This window comes from Cygnus olor, chromosome 1, assembly GCF_009769625.2.
Source record: "Cygnus olor isolate bCygOlo1 chromosome 1, bCygOlo1.pri.v2, whole genome shotgun sequence".
NCBI classification, from domain to species: domain Eukaryota; kingdom Metazoa; phylum Chordata; class Aves; order Anseriformes; family Anatidae; genus Cygnus; species Cygnus olor.
This window is the reverse complement of record NC_049169.1, coordinates 43,250,331-43,272,872: the sequence shown is the minus strand read 5'-3', so window position 1 is coordinate 43,272,872 and position 22,542 is coordinate 43,250,331. Positions and strand designations below refer to the sequence as shown.

The window sequence follows — 22,542 nt, the reverse complement described above, 5'->3', positions numbered from 1 at the left end:
CCTCAACGTGTTCTACCCCATGTTTACTCCCTAATGCAAGCACCAGCCCAGGAAGCATAGCCTAAAAGTTCTGCCATAGCCCCTATCTTAATCTTAAGAGAGCTTTCCTTATTAAGAGGACTTCTAGACAAATACTTCTTTTAAGGCTTCTGGTTCTTGCAGCTGGAGGTCATGGAGAAGGTCCCAACATCACACACAACATATTTTTCTTTTAACACCACATACTGTTGAAGCAGCGCTTGGTGCTGAGAATGGATTACTTCCAAGAGGGCAAGTCTTGTATGCTAATTTTGTAACAGGAAGCATGCTGGAGAGAGAACCAGCAGGCATGGAGAGTCCAGATATGTTGCTACACAGGAGATAGTGAGGTAAATTGTTCCTGTTTAGAGTGGGTGTAGCTTGTTCCATAGTGTATTCACGAGGCAAAGGACCGAAATAACAAAAAACCAAAAACCTTTGTACAACAGTTAAGGTGCAGTAAAGTAACAGTGGCTGGTTTCTCTGTTTCTTACGCTTTGGAAAAAGATGTTTTAATACCTTTTTTAATTTAAAAAGGTACTAGCAATTCCTTAACAGATAGGCCTCAAGGTTCAGACCAATGAGCCAGACCTCTTTTTCTAAATGATACCATCTCTGTTACTCCTCAGCCAGCATGAACATGCTGCTTCATCAGCAGTTCAAGAAAGAAGTCCCTCTTCTGGGGAAAAAGAGAACGGGTGGTATAGGAACACAGCCTAAAACCTACAGCAAATTATTTTGTCCATATCTGTAAAGTGAGAGATCCCCTACTGTTCTCTATCCTAGGTTTCTGGAATTTATCAAGAATTAGAACCTACAAAGAGGTTCAAGCAGTATTTTATCAACACTGCACTAACTCTGGTCTACATAACACATTCATTACGGTAGAGATATCTCTGTTTCCACAAGAGATGAAATATTTCCCTGTCCTAAAGCCTCCTCCATCCCTCTTCAACAGGAACGGAGTTCTATACAACAGGTGCTTTCTAGTGCCTCTAAATGGGAGAGGAAACAATTTCATGATGCTGCCCAGCAACATCTATTTAAACCTTAAAATTATATTTTACAATTTGACTTGGGGGGAGGGGCACAGGTAGAAAAGAGCAGGAGGTGTTTGTTTTTCTTAAAAAAAAAAAAAAAAAAAAAAGCAAGGACCAGAATCCCTTACGCTCTTTCTCCATTTAAAAAGGGAGATTAGAACAGAAAGCAAAAGCCCTGTCCAGTCAGGAGGGATCCACATATATTCCTCCAGACAGGTGGATCTGTTCTCTTGTACGACATCAGAAAGTGCTCTATCAGTGTTAAAAAAAAAAAAAAGTTGTAACTATGGACACTAAGATTTTGGGCAACATGATCAGGAAAGGGCCTGAACAAGTTGTGCCAACAGATTTTTTTTTTTTTGTAGTATAGATGCAAGATGGCAAAGCCTCCACAAACTTTATTTGAGTCTCTACAGAAGGCAGAGAAGTCTAAGAGGCTAAAACAAGGAGCCCTAACAATGAAAAGGGGTGTGCTTACAAGGGTCCGTATCTGGTCTCGTATTTAGAAACAATGTTCTTGCATCGCCCCACTTCCTTGCGCAGCTCTGCAACCTCCGTCCTCAGGGCTGTATTTTCTTTCTCAAGAAAGGCTGCACGAATTGTTATCTGATTCTCCTTTAGTCGCCGAGCATCACGGGAACGCTTTGCTGCCACATTGTTCTTCTTTCGCCTTGTCCAGTATTTTTCATCCTGAAACAAAAAAAAAAAGAGAAAAAAAGATGCCAACCTGACATTTTATATCAGTTATAAAACCTGACATTACGTATCAGTTTATGTAAGATTTCATCCCCACATGAGTCTTGTTTTAAGACAAACAAAATGCATTGTTAGAACTAGGGAGATTAAGACTCGGCTACTAAGCTGTCCAACTGAAATGCACCTTTTACTTAGTTTCAATTCAGGAATTAACTTCCACAGAAAGCATGTTCTCTTGTCTGGGCTGCTTAAAGCCGGATCTCGCATAATGCTGGTCAGATACATACACTGGCCTTCAAAAGTGCAGCTGATGAGTTTGCGACTTGATAGTTCTTCTAATTCCTGTGTACAGCACTTTAAGTTGCCCAGTAATTATCTCATGGTATTAAACCAGCAAAACAGCAAGAACAGCAGCTGACTTGCCAGTTCTATTCTTGGCAATGCTTTTGCCCAATCACGTAGGTATAGCACATTACCTTTGTATGTCAAAGTGTTTGGTCAAAGAGTGAAAAACTTTGATCAAGGCCTAGAGAAGCCTGCAGTAATAAATCTGTTACCTTTTGCTCGTCTGGGACAAAAACCTTCTTTGCTTTTTTAATCATCGGTTGTGGTTTCAGGTCCTCTTCAGTGAACTTGTGCTTGCGAGGATTGAAGAGCTCACCACCAGGCACGCTGGACAGCACTAAATCAGCAGGGTCAGGGTTAAAATTCACCTCAACTTCTACACAGTCAGGATCAATGGGGCTGGGTGTATTTCTCTCATTCTGCAGCGGGGATTCTGGCAAAAACAGGAGAAGTTACAACACGTTCAGCAGGATGAAGAGAATTAACTCAGAAACCAAGTTGGGCATCTACTATCTAGTAGTATTTAGTGGCATCTAGTAGTATTATTTGGTATTTCTCCAACAGGTGCTTGGTACCGTACAATTTCTCTTAGAGAGAGAAGCTACATGGTCCACGTAAGAACAAGCTCCAGGAACATCTGCCAGACTAACAGACGTGAGTAGACAGATGCGGGACAAACTCTAAGACTTCCTCAGCACGCTTTGTGTACTTGATTACACATTAACATTGCTGTGGCAACCTTTTAAGTAAGAAACTTGTATCAGCCTGAGTTTTGTGCCTTAGAAAACATCACGGAAACAAGCTCGCCCAAAACCTGCAGTCCCTTGGTCCTTCAAAGGACAGATAACTGCATTTCTAAAGGACTACACAAACGTAGGTTTGCTAAAAATGCCACAGTATGCTACTTCCTTGCCGCATGGAAACAGAAACATCCCCGACAGGTTGCCTGACACAGCATTCATATGAACTTTATCATATTTATATATCACTTACAAACTTCATAAACATGAATTGCAATTGTCAGTGCAATTTGAAGTAGAGACCAATGAATAAGTCGTTTCATACACCACCTGGAAAAAACCCACACCTTACGTCTTACTGAAGGAGTACCACAGTTTGCTCTTCTCACAGGTTCTGAGGAAGAGGACCTCAGCAAAATGCTTTCTGTAAACCCTGCTCATGAAACAGCACTGCGCACATTTAGAGACTACGATGTTTAAACTCCAGACCTAGAGCAAACTGAGCTGCTAAATTCTTTAACAGAGAAGATCTCCATACTACTCATGAAAAGTAGAAGTTTCCTAGTACCATTTAAGTACAAAGTTTTGTTTCTTTGTTTCTCTATTCCCTCTTCAAAGCAACACAGAACATCAAACTGCATCATTAACAAACCTTTTCCGAAAGTCAGTTCTCCTGTTTCACAGGATAGCAAAGAAAAACTTGGTTATTTTTTCTAAGCATTGTTATTTGAAGTACATTGTTAGCACAAGTTTACCCAAGCAGACCAAGCCAAAGCAGTACAAATGACCTGTCACAAACTCTCAACTCTGTTACAACATAACCTGAGCATCTACGTTCACAACAGACCCAGCTTCTCACCAAATGAGCAACACCAAAAAAAGTAAATTCTTTATGGTGGCATTCCAGTTCTTCTGATTTCAAAAGGAGAACGAGACTGCACACTCACAAGACACTAACTCACTTTTCCAGGAGGGAGACTGAGGAAGAAGAGAGGCAGCATCTTCATGAACTGACACGCGGACTGAGCTCTAAATCGAGCACATTTTGAGCTACTTAACCTGCTACAGCTAACACCGATGGGTTAGCACATCTCCATTTTGATCTGAGGAGGCACCTTTTGATAGCAGAACAACAAAAGTCCCTCAAAGCCCCACATTATTCCATCTACCTGTGCTGGAGGCTGCTTCAGATTGCTGGTAAACTGCAGTGGAAGAGGATGATGCGGGAGAACCAGTGGAAGCACTGGCAGACTCCTTTCCTTCCAGCTCAGCCACAGGCAAGAGTGGATTCTGGTTCAAATCCAGGTGAGTAGGGCTGGAAGGAATTCCGTTCTCCAGGAGGAACTCATCCAGATCCATGTACTCCAGGTGGAAAGACTCTCCATCATAAGGAATAGTTTTGTCCCAAATGGGTGGCATAAGGGAAGCCGAGACTGCCATAGTGCTGGCAGCTGCTGCCTCATCTTCCTCAAGCTTTATCTTCTCCTTCTCTTTATCTGAAAGATACAAGTAGGTCACTGTACAAGCTGCAACACAGGACAGACCCAAGGTTTAAGAGTCTAACAAAAATCCCAGGAAAGGAAATTCAGTAAACTGTATTTCTGCCTCATGACACAATCTGAAAATGCAGATGTTGAAAGGCAACACTCCTTTCTGCTCAGCATGCAGCGCTCTGGCTCCCTGCGATGGCTGGACCACAGATATTTGAGTAGCCTTGAAGATCAATTATCTTTGCTGTGATAACTTACCCAAGTGTGATATAACACTGCATCTAGCTTATTATTCACTAGTCACTGCAAAATAGCTTTTGTTTTTAAAAAACAGACTTGTCCTGGAAGACGGGGAAGTGAATGTCTGTAAGTAGGATTACAGTGGAAGCCATTAAGAGGACTCCGAGGAAGCAGAACAGCTTATTCTATACACAAGAGAAAGAAGATGCAGAAGAATAATTTAGATACAAAAAAGAACGAAATATGGATTTTCAGATTACATTTGAAAATTAGCTAGAATGCCCACAGCACAGCAGAGACCTGGACCACTATTGTTCAGGATTTTAGATGCATTTCTTTCCAAAATGACTCAGCATGTCCACACAAAGTAATAGCTCCAAATGCTGTTCGCTATAGATAGCTCAGAGTACACACAATTTTCACTCTTTGGGGAGATGTCTAATAAGGCATACTCCCACACCCCACCCCCAAGCCACAAAAGACTGATGAAATTCTCCATTTACTATGCTACAGGACATGAAACACAGAAAAATGGCTGTTTCTACGTTCCCCATAGCTACTGAATCCTAACAATCGTCTGGGACAGAGTCCAAGCAGAAAACTCAAGTTATAGAATAATTACATAATTTAAGAGACAAAAATAAGCTGGCAAAAAAAAAAAAAAATCCAAGTCGTTTTCCTGATCCGGTTCTCCGTGTAGCCATGCAGTTCTACCAGCACTGCAAGGAGGCACTGCAGAAGCAGCGCCAGGGCTGGGACTACTCGAGCCAGCGCCGCCACCAAAAGGAGCGGCCACCAGTTGCACCCATACCAGCGGGGAATCGCGTCTCATCGGAGAAGCGGACAGATGTCCAGTTTGAGGGATCAAGGGCTCCAGGGATGCACACTGGCCCAGTTTGGATCTCCAGTATTCATGACAACACGCACAATCCTTTGGCAATAGGGCAGCGTATTGTAGCCAGTCTCGACCAAAGGAGTACTCTACTTTATCAGGGGTGGGAGAGGAGTGAAACTCCGCTCTAAATCAGAAAATCCTATTTATATAAAACCTGTTCTGATGGAATTGGCATTCCTTCTGCTGTTGCCTTAGCTGTATGGAACTGAAACTGAAAGAGCTTTTTATGGCTTAAAGAACAGCACTACCATACAAAGTAAATTATCATTTTAATCTACCATACTCTGAACATTTTATGCAATAGAAGATACATAAATTAAACTAAACCATCCGAGAAAATACTTACCAGCCACAGGCTTGGGACTAACAGCAAGTAGCTAAAGAGCACATTAAATTCAGACCAGCAGCTTCTGGATCTGAGCTCCATTAACATCATCTCCTTGCAGCTGTGGGTCTTCCCTCTTGTAATTTCACACTGCTGCCTCCCAACTTTTATCTCCCAACACCTATCCCTAACATAACCCCTTTTTGTTAACTCTCCTACCTTTCGCTTGTGCACAGCAAATGTGTAGGTTAACAGTCACGATCCAAATCGACTGTTTCTAAATAGCTTCTACTTGAAGCTAGTAAGGAAATGGTGTCTGCTCTGCTTCACACAAAGATGATGTCACTTACTAGTGAAGCACACCCCCCCCAAATCAGAATAGCCATTTTACATCAAGCTTTTGAATCTGGGATTGTGCATTTCCAGAAGGTTTGCATACTGCCCAGCAAAACAACTGAGATTTGCACTGGGAATTGTGGACGACATCCTAATAAGGGCATCACCAAAAGAAATGCAAGTGACAATAACTTCTTTGTAAATCACTTTATTTTTTAATCAATGTGATAAACAGCTTGTGAATGTTGAGTCAAAATGTCAACTAAAAAAAAAAATCACTGCTTAGTCTTAAAAACAACAGTACTCCATTATAAACTATGCAAGTTTTAATACAAGCCAGCAGTGCTTTTGTTTTGCAACATCTAATGCAACGCCTCAAACAGAGAGGAGAAACTTTTGGTAATTAGTAGACCCAACATAAAGCTATTAAGTATTTTTCAGAAGACAGATGCACATAGCCTATACCGCTGGCACGTGTGGCTCTTCTCAGATCTTTCGGCACGTTTTAGATGTGCACCATCATCCTGCTGTACTTCAGTACCCTGAAAAAAGCTGTGGTCCTTCCAACTTCCTCTTGCTATTGTCCCTGGCTCACACCAAATTAGATCCTTTCTTCACACGAGACCATCTGATTTTTTTTTCCCTTTTGCTACACGTTGAGAACTGGACAAATACCAGGTCCCCAATGCCGTCTTTGTTTAGCTACGCTGACTCTCTCTCCCCCCTCACTTCTAACAGCAGTATCTGAAACAGAATTAAAATAGCAGCCGTTAGCAGGTGTATCAAGTGCCCATGTATTTCAAACACAACACACAAAAAGATAAAACTGTCGTATCATCTTTTTTACAGTGACGTTTTCCCACTGGCTTTCTTTCAATTCATTTAATTTTTATTTCTGCTGCACACCACCCTGCTGGGTACACAATATCTAATGAAACACTAATTAACTTCTTGCATCTTGAGGGGGAAGTCCCCGCCTGCCCCAGCACAGGGACCTGAAACATTAATTCTCTGAAGATATTTATAGGGTAAACAGGTATTACCTGACAGCAGAGCTGCAGTATCCTAAGAGGCTCCATTTGCAGTGATTCAAGGTCACCCTGGTAAATCTGGACTGTAGTTCTACAGCTGGTAGCTCATGTCCGATTTAGCCCCCTCATTCTGCTACCGTGACCTATTAACTAGCCCGTACATCTGCTGTTAAGAGAGAGGTCACCGGTTTATGCGAAGTAATTTCAGCAACGAAAACTGAAGTTCACGAACGGTTGGAAATGCTGGTATTTTGGCCAAAAGCAGCAACCTGGAAGGAGCTTTTTTCCACATCCTTGATTTTCTTCAAGGAAAGACACAGCGTTTTGGCCACTACTATCAAGTGCTACCCAGCCACAAACAACACACGTGCTTTTTTGACAAACTTCCCCTTCCTTGAAAATATATTGTCAAATTACCCTGAAAACACCGTACAGACTAAGGCTGTTCCTTCCATAGGCCTTCAGCCCCACTTGTGACAGTGCAACAAGCTGGGTTATAGGGTCACGTATTCCTGATGCCCATTATGTGATGGTTGTTGAGGCACTCCTGCCACAGCAGCAGGCAACTGGTGATTAAAGCATCCTTTGGACTGGAGAGCATGCAGCAGCTCGTTATTAACAGGAAGGACCTACGCTCCTGCTCCAGAGCATTAATTCTCTTCCCTTACCCCACAGATTTTTGTTTTTGTTATTACTTTTATTTAACTCATGCACTGCACATGAGAACAATCTACAGCAAGTACTGTCAGATATACTCGGTACACGGCAGAGTATTCAAGACGATGGCATTCATTTGGAACTGGATGCCCTCCTCTGTTGCTCAGAAGGATTAGAAAGCCTGCTTGCTTACTGGGTAGTCAAATTACCCAAGGCAGTTGGAAAACCCATAGGTAGCTTGTGCAGACTATAAATGGACACAACTGCAGCTAGTTGATACCGTTTCTCTCAAAATAATACCAAAAATTATATTTTGTCAACAGGCATCTCAGACAAGAGGCACAGGGCCCTTTCTCAGAAAGCCTGCTGAAAACACATCACTTTTAAGCAAATCAATAAGCCTTTAAAACGTATTGCAACGGAGCAAAAAACACAAGGAGGATCCTCTAAAGTCAGTAATCCCAGTTCTACTTACAAGGCTTTTGTAAAATTAAGAGCGTCTACCTGCTAACACAGGTGTCTCCCCCCAAGTCTTGCAAATACGCAAGCCAGAAAAGCACCAAGAGATCAAAATAAACAGAAGGCAACGAGTCTCAAGCGTGAAATGTAATAGTACAAGCTGGACTTGAAGAAGTCCACAGAGAAGTTTTAAGAATGAGAACAGTCTGAACTTCATCACAGCGTGAATGGAAAGGGATAATCAAAATTCCACAGACCCACTAGCAAACTTGAGAGGGTCACGCTGTGCACCTCCCCAAGCCGGAACGGGGTCATCTGGTAAAAGGAAAAGTATCAAATGTTTCGAACTTCATAATAATGCAAAACATGAAACTTGTGTTAAATTTTACAACTGCATACGCTAGATGACATGATGCTGGACAAGTCACCCTATCCCAGTCAGCTACGGCCACATCTTCCAGACACTAACTTCAGTTGTTCCTGTTAGCGCTGTCACCTCTAAAAAGGGCTGGGTGAAGACAATAACCTAAGCACCCCCATAATATTGTAGATTCAAGATTCTGTGCACTGCAGCATCCTGTGCCATAGCAACAGGGCCAAGCCTTTAGCAGAGGCTGACTATACATATATATACATATACATATATATATGTATATGTATGTATATCTTAGGCAGAAATGAGAAAAATACTTGACGGAATCACAAGATGAGCACATTTACATGGTGGTGGGTAATGTTAGACGTACAGAGTCGATGGATGTTAATTGGGATCCTCACTGGGAATGATCTTACCCACCTTGCTTGCACTAGGGTCTATGCTGGATACGATGTTCTGAGGTTCCCAAAAACTAACGTCAACCTTAAAACTCCTAATTGTAAAGACTCATTTTTATTAGATGCCAGCACGCTGGGCCTTACAGCGATGGAGATAATCCTGAACCCCCCTCGAGATCAAACCGAGGCTCAGAAAGGCACAAACGCTGCCAGGTGAAAAAAATAAAAGGCAACGAGAAATAAAGCAGCAGCAGCTTGCCGGCAGCAGGGCACGCCACGGCCCCCACTGCCGGTATTTCCACGGCTGCCGCCCCGGTACCGGCGAGGCCCGCCCCTGAGGCGCGGGGCGGGAAGGGAAGGGGGTGGGGGGAGAACCGGGAGGGGGGGGGGGGAGGAGGAGGGGGAGGGGGGAGAGGGGGGGGTGCCGCGCGCTCCCGCCGGCCCCGCGCGCTCACCCAGGCGCGCGTCCCGCGGCGGGTTCTCCATCAGCTTCTTCAGCACCAGCGGGAAGGCCCCGGGCAGGCCCCGCTGCTCCTGCCGCCCGGCGGCCCCCGCGCTGCCCCCGGCTGCCGTGGGCTCCGCTCCCCCCGCCGCAGCCGCCGCCGCCTCCTGGTGCGCGGCGCGGCCGGGCATACTCCCCGCGGGGCGGCGGGCGCCTGCCGGGCTGCCAACGGTCGCCAACGGTCGCCAACGGTCGCGGCGCGCGGCGGCTCCCCGGGCCCCGACGACAGCGCCGAGCCGGAGCGAGACGGCGCGCGAGCCGCGCAGTGCGCATGCGCGGCGCCCGCCGGCTTCAATATTCATGAGCGCCGCCGCCTCGCCCCGCCCGCTGCCCGGCGGCGATTGGTCCCTCGGCGGCAAGCCCCGCCCACCCCGCCCCGCCGAGGCCGGCGCGGGCACGCGCCCCCCGCCCGTCGGGGCACGTGCGAGGGCAGGCTCCGCGCGGCTCGTTTGCATGCGGCGCCCCGCCCCTCGCGCCGCCTCCGGGGCGCTGCGTCACCGCCGGCTGCTCCTGAGGGCGGGGGGGGGGGGAAACGAAGTGGGGGGTGCGCGCGTGGGCGGAGAGCTCCGGGGCCGCTCGCGCATGCGCAGAAGCGAAGGTGCCCCCCCTCCAGCTCCTTGAGGCGACCGTTGGCGGTTGGGGGCTGAGGGGCCGCCGCTTCCCTCCCTCCCCTCAGCGCTCCCCGCCGCTCCGGGGGCCGTGTCACGGCAGCCGCCCCGGTGCTCCCGGCCGGGATTTAATCTCCCGCTGCCCTACATAGCGGGAGCGGCGAGGAGGGGCCGGGCAGGCTCGCAGCTCTCGTGATCTCCCGGTTCTCCTGAGCACCTCAGCGCTGCCCGTTCAGGTCCCCCAGCCTGTCCCCCTGTCCCAGCCGCGCTGGGGTTTAAGCTGAACGCACACAGTAAATTTGGCCAAGTCCATCCCCAAGAGCGCAGGCAGACGCGGAGGAGCTCCTGCAGAACGAACAAGCTCACAGAAGTGACAGGCGCTACAGCCACAAGGCTTCTCCCGTCAGCAGCTGCTGCCTCTTGCCGCAGAAGGGCCGGCCGCGGCAAGCCTGCTGCATAGCGGTGCGTGCGGCGAGAGGAAAGGGCGCGCAGCCTCCCTCGGAAAGCCCAGCTGCACCCAGCGGAGCCACGTGTGCCAAAGCAGAGACGTGTCCCCCCCGGGTGCTGGCAGAAAGGGGCTTGCTTCCTCCCGCGAGACGCTCAGACGGTGGCTTGGTTCAGCCGCCCCCCCGCAAACCTCCCTGGCAAAGGCTCCAGAAATAACTTCAGACGTGTTGGCTGGGTTGCAAAGTACAATTTGATCTGACCCTTGCTAATAAACCCCGCTGGTCGCTGACCCACAATATCAGGTCTGAATTCCTCTTTGCATGCCCCGGAGAAAGGAATGGCTTGGAAGTCGCATGTGGTAGGTGCTTTCCCCTGTTACCTTTTTGCAGCGAGGACCAGGGGATGTCTCCATCCAACCTGGGCAGACAAGGAGCCCATGCTACCCTAAATGCCGGCTGCTTGTGTAGACAAGGCAGAATCTGCTGCCTCCTTGGCAGAGAACGGGTGATACAATGCCTGGGCACGTGCCGCTTGGAAAGAGGCACCCTGCTAATGTAGGAGGCGGTCAGGAGGCTGGAACAGCACAGGTTAATGCATCGTAGCAAGGGGTTTCGGCCGATAAATCCAGCTGCAAGCAGCACACAGAACAGGTCATGCTCCACTGCCCGGTGTGCTCCGGGGCTGCCACGTGCCTTCAACAGGCTCCTTCTGCCTTGCCAAGCTCAGCTGGCAGAAGGAACGAGCACATGGGTGGAGGAGAGATGCCACACTTCACGCGGGACAATGAAAGGCAGATGTCAGACCACACGTGGCAGAGGCAGCGCACACAGCTCAGCGGGGGGCTCGCAGTGAAGCTTTTACCCAGCAAACAGCTAAATGGTAGGTGGTAACGAGGACGCGACCTAGCAAGACGGGGAGGGAGCGGCTTCTAGGAACAGGGTGAGGGGACTTTGCCACAGCAGGGCAGGCTGTGGGCTCCCCACTCAGCTGCAGCTCTCTCAGTTGCTTTGTTCCATTGTTGACGCTGGAGGCCCCCGGGGATGGTTGGTGCCGTGTCTCAGTGCTTTACAGAGCTCCTTCAAGGAACAGGCTCTGTGTGCATCCCCCCTGCACGTCTAAATGGCAAGGGCTTTGCTGGGTAATGTCTGTGTGAATGGAGGTTGTTACCACACTCAGGGGCCTTTCCTCCAGGGCTTTTCCCTTCAGATTGGCCGTGTTCTTTCTCCAGCCCATTTCCACCCCTGCTCAGTAGGTGCTGAACGCTGAGTTCATGCCACACCGCCCCTGCCTTGTGACTCTGCTTGGCGAGGGTTTGGCCTGCAGAGTGTTAGCTGCTCGGCCTGAAGGCAGGAGTTCCTGGGGAGCATTCCTGTGGGTTTCCTCTTACAGCACCCTGCCCGGACATCAGCTCTGCCCTGCCAGCAAGGAGGGAGGCTGCTCTAAGAGCTTTTCCTCGCTGCCTCAGGCTGGGACTAGGGATTTGAGTCACTGCCAGCACAAGGTGGACGTTGCACCATCAGCTAATACCTTCTTGAGTTGGGATCTGCCTGGTCTTCTACACTTTTTATTGTGCTCTGCAGCTGAGAAGGAAGAGGGGAGGACAATGTGAGGAGAGGAATGCAGCAGCCGTGGCTGTTGCTGCTGTTTTTTTTGTTTGTTTTTTTTTCGGGGACAGATGATGCAGAACAGCCCAGCTTTGATGCAGCAGGGAGGCAAGCAAGAAGCAGCCCAGGGCTAGGCACAGGGCGGGGAGGGACACGTACAGCAAGCCCCGCTGGAAGGTTTGAATAGCAGAACGCATTTCTGACAGAGGCCTGGGACCCAGCAAGCCCAGAAGAGTGGTGTGTAGGTATGGAGACCCAGGAGGTGAGCGCTGAGCTCTGTGAGAGGAGGGCCACGATGGCAACACCGGCCTCGGCGGGGAGGCGGCATAATAAGGACAATTCCGAGGGTTACGGGAGGTGATGCTAAGAGGCAGGGTGGTCCTGGAACTGAGGAAGAAAGCTGCCACAAAACAGCAACCTCAGCTGCCAAACAAGCCACATTCGGTTAAAACTAAATCATTCCTTCTGCAAATCATCGATCCCCCCAGCCCCGACTCCAGCTCACCAGACAGATCAATCTCGCCAGCGCTCCTCCCTTGGATTAATTCAATCCACTTGGCTGTGGAGACCAGAGGTCCTGGAGAGCCAGCCAAACTTCAGCTCAGCCACAGCAAGGCTCTGCGCCACGTGAGCCTCCCTTGGCCATCTCCACCTCCTCCCAGCCAGGTCCGCTTTCCACCTGGGCACCAGTCAGCCCTGAAATCACGCCCTGGTCCCGACGCGCAGCGTCACGCTGAGTGACCCGTAAGCACGGCGGGTAACGGGCAAAGTCTCGGCGAAGGAGGGAGCCAGCTCGCAGGTGGCAGCAGCAGAGCGATGTGACAAAATAAGCCTCAGGGAGGTGTGGGCATTCCCCCTTCCCCTTTCCCACACGGAGCCGTGCGGGCACCACGGGGCCTGCTGTATTCCAGCAGGTGTTGGCAGCTCCTCTACCGCCACGGCAGCGTCCTTCTCTCCCGTTGACACCCCGGGGAAATAGCAGGGCTCCCCTCTGCACCATGGGTCTGGCTCTCTGCTCCCACGCCTGGGTCACGCTGTGCCTCGAGACTGCCGAGCTGTCCACGTGTCCTGCTGGCAGTTCCCTACCCACCAGCCAGCTCAGCGCGTGTTCGTTTCTGTGAGTTCGACTCGCTCATGCCTAGACATGAGCTTGTTGTGCCAAGGTGTTCCCACACGCCTCCCCAGCGCTCGGCAGCGAACGTTCAAACACGACAGCCAAAAAGCAGCTTGCCGAGGGCATGTGGCGTCCTATCCAAAACCGGCGAGTTACGTGATGGGCGCTTGGAGCGCGCCCAGCAAGAGAGAATCGGTCAGCCCGGACTAAAAAACCTCCTGGGTCATTTCCACTTGTTTTCTCAGAGGCCGCACAGAGAGCGGGGCTGCCCAGGAGCACAGAAGTGCCCCTGCGAAGAGAACACAACGTTCACTTTGTTTCGTACCCCAGCTTCCCACGGAGAACCAACGGCAGCATCAAGCACAAGGTTTGCACAGAATCAGCCTGCCCCACGCCAGCCGGGCTCCCAGGGCAGCCCACGTCTGGGGAGCAGCAGTGTCTGCGGGCTGAGCGGTTATTAGCCATTGGGCAGCGTGGATGGAAATCCTGGAAGTTGCTCCTACGCGAGCACAGGGGTTTGTGCCCAAGCCTTCTCTGCACACAAAGCTCTGAGGGTTTCCAAGAAGTAGCTGAGCGGAGAGATTTAGAGGATCAGGAGCTCAGCACTCCTGCCTGATTTGTAACCAATCCATCGCTGCTGGTTTTCCTCCTAGCTGCACAACACGCTCCGTGCCAGCGCTGCCCGACTCACTTGGGCTCTCAGAGGAAGCACACCCTTGAAAAACTTGCAGCAAACGAGCTCTTCTGCCCCCTCCTCGCCCTGCAACTTGACGAGGGGAAGCAGAAAGCAAACCAGACACCCGAGCACGTGTTCCCTCCATCCTACCTGTCATTTTGTTGGTCCAGGGTAAGGAGTACTCCAGCAGGGACTTCAGGACTTCCAGAAAGTCCAGGGCAGCGGGGCCCCCAGCGCTGTTGCAGCTTGACATGTCCTGTCCCGGGACTGATTTGCGCGGGTGAGGGAGGGCCGGGAGCGGGGCCGCCAACGCCGCAACCCGCTCGCCTGGGCGTTGCGAGAGGGGTTCGGAGGCGCCCGGAGCGGGCGCGCCAAACAACCCCTCCTGAGAAAACCCAAGGAGGAAGGGAAGCAGCCTGGCAGAGATGCAGTTTGCCCAGCTGTCTTCACCTCCCCCACTCCCGCTCTGAAGTGGCCAATTGTGGAAATAGCTTGCAGCCGAGCAGGGCTGGGCCGGGCTGCTGGCCAGCATGGTTTTACAGGGCCCCTCGCAGCCAATCCGACTGCGAAGAACTGGGCCAGTTATCTAACTTTGCAAAGGCAGCACCCTTTTCCTTCCCAAGGTGTTGTAACAAATACACACGTTGTGGAAAGGGGGAAAAAAAAAGCGCGCGCACAGTCAGGGGTACGCACGTCGGCTGCGAATGCAGCAGCGAACGGATCCTCTCCCCCAAAAGGGCTCTCGGGAGGCTCCGAGGAGCTCCGAGCTGCGCAGACTGCCTCCCAGAGACGTACACGCGGTGCCTGCATCTGCCTGCTAACTTTCCAGCTCTCTGGGAGGCAGACAGGGAGCGCGTTTGTATGATGTAGCACTTACTGTGTGCCCCTGCTAAGTCCCTACTGATCAGTAGCTTAACGCATCTTTCTTAAGCCTGCGGCAGCCCCAAGATGCAGGATTTCGCCTCAGAAGCGACACAGAGTCTTTTTCAGAAATCCAGCAGCCTCCTCTCGGAGCGGTGATGTAACGCGAGCAAGTTCATGCACCCTGCAAACACTCCGGGAACAGCTGCTTAAGTAAGATCTTGAGCATGGAAAGCCCCCCCTGTTAGCGGGGGGTTTTAGCGGGGGGGGGTGGACTGAAGGCAGGACAAAGGTCTGATCTTCTTTATGGGGATCTGCCTTGGGAAAGAGCATTGTACACGTGCTGGGGTTTTCTCTTTTCCCGATAATTAGAACAGAAGTGCCTTCATTTCTCGGCTTGCTCCTGTCTATTTCAGGAGGCTCAGCCTCACCGTGGTCTGAGTCCCTGTGATCGGGCACAGTCCAGCAGAACTCTGAAAAGCAAGCACAGCTGGGCATGGAAGTAGCCTGAGTGAAGTCGTTAGGATTTTTCTCAGTGCTTAAAACGAAGCATTTCACTGGTCCAGCATTTGGAGTGCTAAAAAACGATGGGGTTTTCAGACTCTCGATAGCCCAATGTTTCTGTTTTGTCCCATAATGAAGTGCATTTGCTTTAACTCAATAGAAGCCAAAAGGAATCGCCTAGCCAGGCTGGGTGGCTGGGAATTTCAAATTAGCTGGGGAAGTTTCGTGATCCAGATCCCAATCTAACCAGGCTCAGAAACTACAAGGTAGATTCTTTGGTAGAATTCTTAATTACGGTACAATTACATTATAACCTCTTGGGATTTTCCCCGAGGTCTGCTCTTCCCACTTCCAAAAAGGAATGGAAGAAACCAGCCAGACAGCGATAACCACTGCTGATGAAGCCAGGGAGCATATTCCCCTTCCAGCCCACACCCATTACAGTGTCCTCTACCCACCCAAAGCCGGAGCCAGCAGACAGACCCTGCAGATGTTTTCGAAGGTCAGTGGATTCTGGCTGCTGGGAGCAAGAGAAATGATCACATCTCTTCGTCCTGGAGCCCAGCCTGACTGTCAGGAGGTCTGTGTCCTGTCCTGGAGTCTTCTGGCTCGTTCTGGCTGCTCCAGGCAAAGTGAGAGGGGTCACTTGATACCGCCAGGCGTTGCTAACGTTTGGGAGAGCTGCTGTCATATATGCCTAGGCCTGCTCCTCATCCCAAGGTGGCAAGGTAAAGTAGCTGCCCAGTGCCAGGGGCAGCTGGACCTCCTCGTTTTGCCCCAGGCTCAGGCTTGTCTTTAAAGCTGGACAAACATCTGACCACGTGTCTGGAGGCACCCATAAACTTCACATCAGCTGCAACTGACTGACGTTTATTGCTTTGGCAAATGAGGTCTGTTGGGAGGAAATTGTCACGTAGGGTTTTGAATGATTAGCCTTCAATGGATATTTACAAGTTACTGTGCACAGAGCTGAGAACACACCTCTCGTCTTGTGTTTGCCACGTCCACAAAGTCTCCTGCCAGCACTGTGTACCCTCCTTGATTCATAGTCCCCAGAAATTGAGCTCTCACCCAAGAGAACAACTGGGGTAGCATCACTGGTAGGATGCATCAACACTGCCCTGACCTCCAGCCCTGGGGAGGCAGAAACTACGCTGTGGAGTAGAGGCAGAGGAGGGGAGCATCCGTCTGCCCTTGTGTCCCTACCACGGAGAGCCCTTGAGTTGCTTTAGTGAATGGAGTTGAAATGTTGGCTCTGTGTCACCATGGAAAGCTGCAGGCATGGCCATAGATTGCATCATTTGTGCCTGCTGCACCGTTATCAGATCAGTGAGTTATTTATTTTCATCGTCATGCCATGTCAGCAAAGGTCTCAGCAGCTCTGCTCCATCACTCAGAAGCCCGGTCAGCCCCTAACAGCACATTTTTCTCACAGACTTGACCAGCCCCAGTCAACTTGCTTTGGCCCTAAATGGGTGGCACACAGAAGGGTGCACTGAACATGACAGAGAGGGCCAAACTCCAGGAAAACCTATTTAAATTGTACAGCCAGGGGTACCTTTATTTTAAAACCCTAATTCTGCTCCTTTCTGTGGAAGGATCTTTCCACAGAGGGCTGTCACCAGGCCTGAAGTGCACCAGCACCCGTGGATCACCGGCTGGGAGGGTTATCAGGCCTGCCTCCCTGACACCTCGAGGCCCCGAGGAATAGTTCTGGACACTCGGGCTTCTCCAGTACAACCGGGTTTATCCCAAGGAGCTGGTGAGTGGGGTTCTCTGCACAGATCTCCAAGTTGTCATCTTTCCCTCAGCGGTGCTTCTGGAGCTGCCTTTCTGCCTCCCCTCACGGTGGTCCTTCACAGCCACCCGCAGCCCCAAAACACGAGACGGTGGCACACCTGGGTGCCTTCTTGGGCAGAAACTCGTGCAAATTGTCAGTGTGGGTCTTTTACTAGGTGGTGGCACCTGGCTGCAAACTGATTTCTGGGGCTGATGTTTCCTAAGGAAGCTGAGCTGCGTGTTACAGGTGGCCGAAAGCACAGCTCGCGGGGAGCCCACCAGCAGCGGGGACGCTCAACCAAAGAAAGGCATTAGAGGTTGTTATTACTAATTGCTACCTCAGCTTCCTCGGACGGGATGAAAGCTTGGCTCAGTAATCCAATGGAACGTTTCCTCTTAGAAAATAGAAAACCATTTTTGTCTGATTTTCCAAGGACACAAAGCTTACACAACAGTATTATCGACCCATCCATCTATCCGCCCCTCCCTTACCCAGAACACACTGCCCACTTTGACAAAGGGATAAATAGGTTTAAATACATTTTTCTACCTGACAGCTAAGCTAGGAAGAAGAGGGAGTCAAACTAATGGCTCCTCAGAGAGAAAAACCTGCTGGTTTTTGGTCGGTTTGATCTGGGGCACGTGCATTGGTAGCTGAGACCCCAAAGCACGTGCTGCCCCTGGCAGGCAATAGCGAGGGGAAAGGCAGAAGCCAGCAGTACTGAGGGGACTTTGAAGTGGCAGACAAGGTAGGCTGCTCCCCTGAGGTGTACCCGGAAATCAGGACAAGAATCTGTAGAAGCCTTTAGAAGCTTTACAAACCACGCTGCTCTCAAAACAGCTTTTTTTTTTTTTCTTTTTTTTTTTTTTTTTTCCAGTCACCTGAGACCATTCACTTCAGCAGCACAGCCATTGTTTGGAAATTTCCATACAACCTCACACGGGGATGTCTTCTGCTGCAGGTCCTACAGACCGAGCCTGCCCCTCACGGTCTCGGTGGTCCCAGTTCTTGCACCAACCACAGCTTGGTAGGTGGGTTCCTCTTTCTTCTTTTGTCCAAGCAAACCCTTTGCCAGAGGTCAGTCACTGCCTCTTTCCAGACATCTGTAATTTTATTTTTTCTTTTACTAGCTCCTAGGACAAATAAACACCACGCTCCAGTGACAGGTTCCACTGTGGGAACTTAACTATTTATTTGCATAATGTGTAGGCCTTAATAGCATTTTTCTTTTCACCTTGGCAGAGGCCGGCAGGTTGAATTTCACCAGGACCTTTCCGACAGAACGCCTGACCACATCCTGGCACCTCTTCGATGGGGTTGAGATGCTGCTGGAGGTGATGGGCATCTGCGGGGCTGCGAGGACACCCAGAATGACAGCAGCAAGGAAGGCTGCGGCCGAACCAGGTGGGTCTGCATCCACAACAGATTACTTTGAAAGGAAAGGAGGTGGGAGAAGGAGTGAAAAGGCAGCACAGGAGGATAGCTGAGGGTGGTAAAAGCAGCACTGGGGCTCTGCATTGGCCAAGGTGCTAAAGACAACCTGGTGCCTGAAACATGGGCGTGACCCTTTTTCGTGGCAGCAGTGTGGGGCATGGACACGCTATTACGCTGAGCCCCCTTCTCACCTCCAAACGGGCTGCCTCCTCCCCGGGCAGGGCATCACATGCGAACACACGTATACGTATGTGTGCATGGTGCCTCTGTCCCTCCGTGGAGGAGGGCAGCGAGCCCCTCCATCCTCGCTCCTCACTGCTGGCCCTGGCGTGGCCTTTGGCACCCACATCTCCGCGTTGCAGGGATACGGCCCCTGCAGAGAGGCAGGCGGTGGCTTTGCTTTCTCTGTGGGCCAGGGCTGGCAGCAGGACAGGTGCCTCCCGCAGCCCCGTTGGCACTGCTGGGATCCCCCAAGTGACTGGCACGACTCAGCAGAAGGACCCACCTGCACCTCCCGCCTGAGGCGAAAGGATTTCTAAAAACTAATTCCCCCCCAAACGAGTGCCAAAAGCTAATGAGCTTTTCCTTCCCACCCCGCTGCCAAGACATGCCCCACTCCTGGCGTGCTCACATGGCAGCCAGGCTCGTGGGAGCTCTGCTGTTCTGCACGTGGCCTTTCCTGTGAGGTGTCTTTTGCCAGAAAACGAGGTGTTAGGCAGGCAGATAACGTAAGAAAGATGGGATCACCAGAAGTTGTGCCACCCTGGGCAGGAAGGAAACCTAGAGCTCTTTGTGCATTTCCCTGCTCCGGAAATGCTCTGGGAGCCTGGGCAGAGCTGGCTTTGGGAGCTCTCCGTGCAAGCCTTTGCTATATCAGACCCTTGGCAGGAGGCAGAGCCCCCTGAGATGCCAAGAGCAGCAATAAACAAAGGTGTTTAAAGCAGGATGGAGAAACCCAAGGACAGCAACTGCTGGCCCTCTGCCAGGGAAAACAGCTGTGTGGAGCAGCAAGAAGATGCTCGCTCCTGCAGCCATTTCCTTCTCAAAACGAAGAGGCTGCCGAAATGATCTCAGCCAGCCCTCAGCCAGCCCTTGCCAGGCTCACTCACCTGCCCCAGGAACGATTTGGCCCCCGGCAGGAGCAGGGACCCCGCAGCACTGAGGCCGAAGAGGTCAGAGACCGATGGACTGATAGAAAAGTCAACAGTCTGGGGAAAGGATGGGAGAGCTGAAATAAAACAACCAATCTGCCGAGAAGCCTGGGCAGGCTGGCTGCAGCTGATCCCCAAAAGCCAAAATATGAATGTTGGGGTCTTAAACAGGAGACAATCCGGGCTGCTGAAAGTTTCTTTTGGAGAGACTGTTTCTGTATTGAAAATCCAGCTCGGCTCTCAAGGGCGATGTCCAGTGCAGTTATCCTCAAGCCGTTTGGCTGAGGAAAATTGAGGCCATCTCCCTCCCGTGGAACCAGGACTTTCCCTCTCTGCTGCTGAACTTTGCTGGGGTACAAACAGGGGAGCGTGCCTCGGTGTTCATTTAGAGAAACTATGCAGCTTTCTTCATCCTTCCTGAGCGTCCGCCTTGAGGGCCCCAGCACTACCGAAGGCCCACAACTAAAGCAGACAGAGGAAATCCACAGAGAAATGCATGAAAAAGCACCTCCAGCGCTGAGTATTTTTCCGGTTCCAAGCAAGCCAAATCCACTCTGGCATCTGGGTTTAGAGATTTCCATCTCAGCCCTGGGTAAATGTCATTTTTGGGAGGATTAAGCCAGATGGTAACAAATAACCCGCTTTCCTGGGACTCTCAGCTATGTCTGTACTTCCCAAGGCTCTGGGGGAAAAGAAAGAAAAAAAAAAGGTTTTCTGGGCCGCTGCCATCCATAAGCTGAACTGCAGAGAGGAGCATCCACGAAAGGGGCAGTCTCGGGAGCTGCCGCAGTGGAGAACGAGTCAATCAGAGCTGTCTGTTCCCTGCTCTCATCCTTGCTGCACCAGGATCTGCTTTCAGGAAACAACACCCCTGCCCTGGGGGCACCAGGACCTGCTGCTCCTGCCTCGAGTGGGCCGCAGAGAAGCAGGAAGCAAGAATCCAGCCGGTGAGGGGGAGAGGTTATTGGCAACGGATGGGCCCTGGCCCTTCCCCTGCCATCCTGGGGAGAAAGGGGTGAGGCTGGATGAGACAGGCCGGAGCTCCTGAGCAGCATCCGCAGCTTTTCAGGAAGCCCCAAGAAGACCTATGCCCAGAACCACCCCACAGGTGCCCTGCTGTCTGTTCAGCACCTTCCTCTGCCCTGCGCCACATGGCTGGCTGCTCCAGCCTGCGCTCCTGCAGCCTTTCCTCCTCCACTTCCCCTCACACCAATCGCTCCCATCCAGCCCCGTCCCTCTTTTTACTGTTTAGCGCATCGCTTTCTGCCCAATGTTTTTCTCACCGAGTGCCTACACGCATTTCCTACTGCGTGCCCTCCACCCCCGTGGGTGACCCGCGCACCTCCTGCGGGGCACGAACTGTTCGCTGCTCTCCTCGCACACAGCATGATGCAACACGGCCCCGCTCTGAGCGCAACGGCTGCAGCAAACAATTAACAGCGATGACCACGTTTGCCTCACCTGCTGTCACTGCCCAGAAATGTTTCTCTGTGGTGTGGGAAGGCAGACTCAGTCACAAAACTGCTTAGGAATCCCGGCTGCAGCTTACGGGCTTGGCAAGGCAAACTGCCTCCACTGGGCTGCTGCAGGGTGGCATTAAAGGCCTTCAGTATGCAGCCTTCCTCCCATCTCTCAGGGGTCTCTTCCTCTGCTCCTTTCATTCTTCCCCAGGAACCGAATCCTTCCTTGTGCTCTGCCCCTTGCCTTAATGTCTGCTCAGGTTCCCGGGAGGGTGTGCATACTGAGCTCACCACTCCTCTCCCTCTCTCTTCAAAATACGAGTTTCTTTTCTTCAGTGGAGAAACACTGGTGAGGGCTTTATAGCTGAGGTTCAAGTGTGCCAGGAAAACATTGTTGTTTTCCTCCTCATGCTTTGTCTGCCCTGCAGTTTGACAGTTTTGGTCTCCATTGGACTGGGAAAGCTACATTTGCTCTTGCCAGCAGGGTCTCAGTAATTTGTGGAGGGTAAAACTAACGCCTTTTGTATTGCGCGTACTCAGTTTAGCACCTGAAAAGTGCACCCATCTCATTCCCTCTGCACTACAAGCTCGTATTCAGGCCTCTCCTCCTTTGACCAGAAGGACGCGAGTTGTGTTTGCATCCAGGCGCATCGGGGAGATGCCTATCAAGTTTCCCCTCCTCAGGTCTCACCGCGTATGACCTTCTGGTCTCCCTGCAGATTGTACAGCAGTAGCGGGGTGTCTCCATGGGACCCCCTTGTCTTTGCCACATCTTCAGCTTTGGCTTGATCAAGAACCCCAGATTTAATCTGCATCGTGACGGATTGGCAAAGGAAGAAAAGCAAAAAGGTTTTTATTAGGAAATGTTTTCACACTGACATCGTCCCCCAGGTGTGATCTTCACCACACGGCACCATGCCAGGGGGAATCTGCGCAGATGCTTCTCATGGCTCGAGCTGCACACGACTCCGGGGGTAGGAGTAAGGGCATTTTCCCTGGCAGGGTGCTCACTGGCAGGCAAAAGAACTGGCTGACCCAGTTGAACAGAGCAGTCTACACAGCAGAACAACTTCCAGCTTGAGGTGATTACGAGACCTGGTTACTGGAGGTTTCAAAACACAGGTTATCCCAAACATCTGAAACTACGTGTTAATGCAGAGCATGTACATTCTTGGTGCTTAGGGGAAAGGAAAAAACACAACAACAACAACAACACATTTTAAACACATCTAAAGTTCACAAGAACTGAGTGTCTGATGAAAAACTGCAGAATCTGTTAATACACATATATGCAATTTTCCACTCAGCAAGAAGAGCAGTAGATTATACTGAAGGATGGCAGAAAGCACAAACAA

At 50.8% G+C, this 22,542-nt stretch overlaps 1 protein-coding gene and 1 long non-coding RNA gene across 8 annotated transcripts in view; one reads left to right on the top strand and one right to left on the bottom strand.

Moving 5' to 3' along the window:
* The window catches only part of TEF (TEF transcription factor, PAR bZIP family member), a 20,821-nt gene extending 5,798 nt beyond the window's left edge, over positions 1-15,023 (bottom strand). Inside the window, exons 1-4 of one of the 4 annotated variants that reach the window (XM_040554283.1) lie at positions 14,148-15,023; positions 4,009-4,335; positions 2,312-2,532; positions 1,537-1,748 (exon numbers count right to left, since the gene is read on the bottom strand). In XM_040554283.1, the coding sequence (XP_040410217.1) occupies positions 1,537-1,748; positions 2,312-2,532; positions 4,009-4,335; positions 14,148-14,529 (1,142 nt within the window). In that variant the 5' untranslated portion in view covers positions 14,530-15,023. Of the gene's footprint in view, positions 1-1,154; positions 1,749-2,311; positions 2,533-4,008; positions 4,336-9,501; positions 9,866-14,147 lie in introns of those variants that run through there. The other 3 variants (XM_040554270.1, XM_040554260.1, XM_040554278.1) reach the window with 3 other exon arrangements.
* On the top strand, positions 10,080-22,542 carry LOC121068768. 4 transcript variants are annotated; one of them, XR_005819088.1, is made up of 5 exons: positions 10,080-11,482; positions 16,961-17,124; positions 17,318-17,458; positions 18,020-18,173; positions 18,385-22,542. It is a non-coding gene; the product is annotated as an uncharacterized LOC121068768 (long non-coding RNA). The 4 variants fall into 4 exon arrangements; XR_005819091.1 differs by lacking the exon at positions 10,080-11,482 and adding an exon at positions 14,989-16,252 and having other exon boundaries at positions 18,020-18,169; XR_005819083.1 differs by lacking the exon at positions 10,080-11,482 and adding an exon at positions 14,989-16,252.